Source organism: Montipora foliosa, chromosome 9 (genome assembly GCF_036669935.1).
Source record: "Montipora foliosa isolate CH-2021 chromosome 9, ASM3666993v2, whole genome shotgun sequence".
Classification (NCBI taxonomy): domain Eukaryota; kingdom Metazoa; phylum Cnidaria; class Anthozoa; order Scleractinia; family Acroporidae; genus Montipora; species Montipora foliosa.
Window position 1 is genome coordinate 17,933,859 of NC_090877.1, and position 5,000 is coordinate 17,938,858.

The window sequence follows — 5,000 nt, forward strand, 5'->3', positions numbered from 1 at the left end:
ATAAACTGGACCCTTGGGTATATGCTACCCTAAAGGGTACAGAGAAAATAAATAAGATGGTAAAATAAACTGGACCCTTGGGTATATGCTACCCTAAAGGGTACAGAGAAAATAAATAAGATGGTAACATGAACTGGACCCTTGGGTATATGCTACCCTAAAGGGTACAAAGAAAATAAATAAGACGGTAAAATAAACTGGACCCTTGGGTATATGCTACCCTAAAGGGTACAGAGAAAATAAATAAGATGGTAAAATAAACTGGACCCTTGGGTATATGCTACCCTAAAGGGTACAGAGAAAATAAATAAGATGGTAAAATAAACTGGACCCTTGGGTATATGCTACCCTAAAGGGTACAAAGAAAATAAATACGATGGTAAAATAAACTGGACCATTGGGTATATGCTACCCTAAAGGGTACAGAGAAAATAAATAAGATGGTAAAATAAACTGGACCCTTGGGTATATTCTACCCTAAAGGGTACAAAGAAAATAAATAAGATGGTAAAATAAACTGGGCCCTTGGGTATATGCTACCCTAAAGGATACAGAGAAAATAAATAAGATGGTAAAATAAACTGGACCCTTGGGTATATGCTACCCTAAAGGGTACAGAGAAAATAAATAAGATGGTAAAATAAACTGGACCCTTGGGTATATGCTACCCTAAAGGGTACAAAGAAAATAAATACGATGGTAAAATAAACTGGACCATTGGGTATATGCTACCCTAAAGGGTACAAAGAAAATAAATAAGACAGTAAAATAAACTGGACCCTTGGGTATATGCTACCCTAAAGGATACAGAGAAAATAAATAAGACGGTAAAATAAACTGGACCCTTGGGTATATTCTACCCTAAAGGGTACAAAGAAAATAAATAAGATGGTAAAATAAACTGGACCCTTGGGTATATGCTACCCTAAAGGGTACAAAGAAAATAAATAAGACAGTAGAATAAACTGGACCCTTGGGTATATGCTACCCTAAAGGGTACAAAGAAAATAAATAAGACGGTAAAATAAACTGGACCCTTGGGTATATGCTACCCTAAAGGGTACAAAGAAAATAAATAAGACGGTAAAATAAACTGGACCCTTGGGTATATTTTACCCTAAAGGGTACAGAGAAAATAAATAAGATGGTAACGTGAACTGGACCCTTGGGTATATTCTACCCTAAAGGGTACAGAGAAAATAAATAATATGGTAAAATAAACTGGACCCTTGGGTATATTCTACCCTAAAGGGTACAGAGAAAATAAATAATATGGTAAAATGAACTGGACCCTTGGGTATATTCTACCCTAAAGGGTACAGAGAAAATAAATAAGATGGTAAAATAAACTGGACCCTTGGGTATATTCTACCCTAAAGGGTACAGAGAAAATAAATAATATGGTAAAATGAACTGGACCCTTGGGTATATTCTACCCTAAAGGGTATAGAGAAAATAAATAAGATGGTAAAATAAACTGGACCCTTGGGTATATTCTACCCTAAAGGGTACAGAGAAAATAAATAATATGGTAAAATGAACTGGACCCTTGGGTATATTCTACCCTAAAGGGTATAGAGAAAATAAATAAGATGGTAAAATAAACTGGACCCTTGGGTATATTCTACCCTAAAGGGTACAGATAAAATAAATAAGATGGTAAAATGAACTGGACCCTTGGGTATATTCTACCCTAAAGGGTACAGAGAAAATAAATAAGATGGTAAAATGAACTGTACTCTTCGACAAATTCTATCTGTAAAGCCGCAGGGTAGATAACCATGCACTACATATCATGTCCTGCCCATTGGAAATTTTTCACCATCAGATGTTTTCTCTGTTTATCCATGTTGCTGTATCTCCACAGAATATTATTTACAGTTGAAGGATCATTGTTTTAATAAAGTCTCTGGCAGCCATAATAACAGTGAAGAACCATGGTTTGTTTCCTTAGAGTAGAAATGACGATTTAACATGTGTGATGCCTCGTGTCTACAACACAAGATAACTTCATGGAACGCACAAAACCATTTGGGAAAAGTTCTCGTTGTCGAAGTACTCCAGCACAAAGACCAAAGAAGATACCGCATAAAGCTAGCTGACTTGGCTGTCTGTTCGAATCGCATCCCTTTGTGACGGGAATCAGATGTCTTGGATTCACTACCCTTATATTTCGTTCGAACTGAATGACGAAAAATTTCGCTTTGACCAAACTCTTTCAGTCTTACACCACATATACCTTTACTTACCTGCCAGTGCTTTCTAGAGTCGAGTGTTTCACCAAATACCCTGGAAAGCGAGCAAGGATGCTCGGTCGACGATCGACCGTCGTCCATTAAGAGCGCGCAATGTGGCACAATAACCAAGCACATTGTTCTTTCAAAGTTGCATTTCCCGCTCAAGTAAAACATAACTGTAACTACTAAACTCAATTAGTTTTCGAGAAAGACCAGACAATTTACGACCTATACATCTTGTGTACATGTACTTGAGACTAGCACTGAGGGAGGTCTGCTTCCTTCAATCGGCCAAAGAGCAAAAGGTCATTTTTTGAACCGGATGTTGAGGTAACCTCATTACTTGACGTAGGGATAGAGAATTATGTGTGGATGGGTGTGGATCGCGTCTTATTACTTTGAAAAAGCATTTATTTCGGTTCGATTTACAAGGATAAATGAATCGATTCACAAGGATTCGCGTACGACTTTCAACTCCCGAAAACCTTATTTGCACTTAAAATGGAGATGGTGTTTTCTCAAACTCACGACTGTTTGACTTCATACAATCTCGTAAAAGCAAGTTACAGACATTAAAACTGGACAGACCTCTTTGACAAGTGAAATTAACAACTTTCAGCAGAAGGCCGTATTTGTTATTCCCCAGTGGGTCGGATGTAACCGCAAAACACATTATTAATCGACAGAAATTTGAGGCTAGAGTGAGTTCACGCTGTGAATTCCTTAGCTCCTCATGGTTAATCAAACAAACACTGCCACTTACATGACAAAAAAGTGCCTTTACAGCTTGCACATTATCAGGTTCAATTTTTTACATAATAGAAAGCCGTTAAAACACTTTTTCCTGACAATAAACTTTTGTGACCTGGAATTGCAGCTAAAATTCCCACCAAAGGCACACCTGCTAAAGTTATCTGAGTAGAGGTGCTTGGATGACTTGCTCCAAGCCAAGTTGTTAAAATTATGTCACTTGAAGCAGAGATTGAATTTTTCAACAAGTCAAACTTTCAAATTCATCTGTGGACCTCCCTTCACTTCCTACTGTTTTTCAATAATATTCGTTGTTCTCTCACTCATCAAGAATACCATGAAAATACCATTTCCTCATTTAATTTCCAGTAAGAAAATAATTAATGCAGAAAAAAATCTATAGGCTACACAGGCACATTCATGACTACAATAATTATTAGTCACAAGTATTTGGTATTAAAAATAGTTGAATACCTCTTTCCTCTTGAGATATGCCATATAGGAGCTCATAAAATATGTGATAATTCCTTTCACTAGCAGGTGGACATGCAACTCTTGTCTGGTAATAAACAAAACATTTCAACTTAGCTGTACTTAATTAATGGTATCTACTTCTTTGCCTTTCAGAAAGGAAGTGTTTCATAAACTCTAGAGAGACAAGATGAAGGAATGCACACATAATCATCATAATTATCGTAATTTCTGGCCCATTACCCGCGCAGAACATTACCCACACTGGCAAATTTTTGTTGTGTGAAGAAAATAAATGCAACAGATTACCCGCACTGGCCTATAACCCACACCCCACAACCAAAATAAAATTATGCATTAAGGCTTCAAAAGACTTACTGGTAAGGTAGAATTTAAAGACTTATAAGCTGCCTGTGGCCTGCGAGCTAGCTCGCTTTGGAGAGCTTGCTTGCAGGCTAGGCAGTCTGTCTACAAGCACAATTAATGACAAATAATTGCAAGTAATGTTAATGTCAATTCGAGAAAATAATTTTGAAAATCACACCGTCAGTGATTAGTTGCCGTCTACAAGGTAACCAAAGTTGTTGCATAGCCCGCACCTTCCTATTACCCGCAGTGATCCTTATTTAGTGCAAAATTAATCGGCCAGAAATTACGGTAGCTGCCTTTATTCATCTTTCCTTTTTTTGCCAAATCACATTCAAACTTTCAGCAAAAGATGGTGCATAATTAAGTAAACTGTTGCATTTCCTTCTGATTAACTGACAAGGCAATGGAATGAGAAAATATTTTTGACTACTTTTTCATCAAAATATTGGTTTCATTTCTTGCATATACTGTAGGATCTGCTAGAATGATTTCCCAAGGTCATAGGCTTACGGAAACGATCCGACCAGGGGGGGTGGTGTCCTATTTGCCCGAAAAAATTACACAGTGCCCGAATGCTTGATCGTTGGAATCCGTTTTTTACTCCCTCAAAATGTACAAAAGAAACATTAGTTTACAATCCTTAAAAGTCATAAAACTGTACGTATTCGAAACATAGAGTTTTTAGAACCTCACATAATCTATGTAGGTCTACTCAATCTAGTAACTAATAAAAACTTAGAACCTCACATACTCTGTATTAGTCTACTCCATCTAGTATTTAAACTAGCAAAAAGCTTATTAAAAAAGGTACTTATTTCTTCCATAGAGTTGTCCAAAAGTGTCAATTATTTTGTCAATACCATTTGCTGACTCTATTTGTCGCGAATTGCAGCAAATGCCAGCGATCAACAGATCAGCAGCCGAGCAATTCAAATGTTTTAAGATCAACCGCAAGGACTTATTTCAAAACAAGGACTTTAATATCTTTTAAGTTACACAAGTAATATTTTTATACTTTCAAGTGCTCTTTTTTATATTTTTGCCTTGTTTATATTTTTTTAATTCCATCTTTTATTGCACAAAGTTTCTTTATTGCACAAATTTTGAGCGTTTTGCCCAAAAATTTCCAAGACTGGACCCCCCCGGCTCGTACGCCTCTGCCCAAGGTTACAG

General features: G+C 36.8%; 1 protein-coding gene across 1 annotated transcript in view; it reads right to left on the minus strand.

Annotated features, from left to right (window-relative positions):
- LOC137969754 (unconventional myosin-X-like) overlaps positions 1-5,000 on the minus strand; it is a 39,736-nt gene that overhangs the window by 25,384 nt on the left and 9,352 nt on the right. The window contains exon 8 of the mRNA XM_068816108.1: positions 3,462-3,546. Coding sequence (XP_068672209.1) covers positions 3,462-3,546 — 85 coding nt within the window. The remainder of the gene's footprint in view (positions 1-3,461; positions 3,547-5,000) is intronic.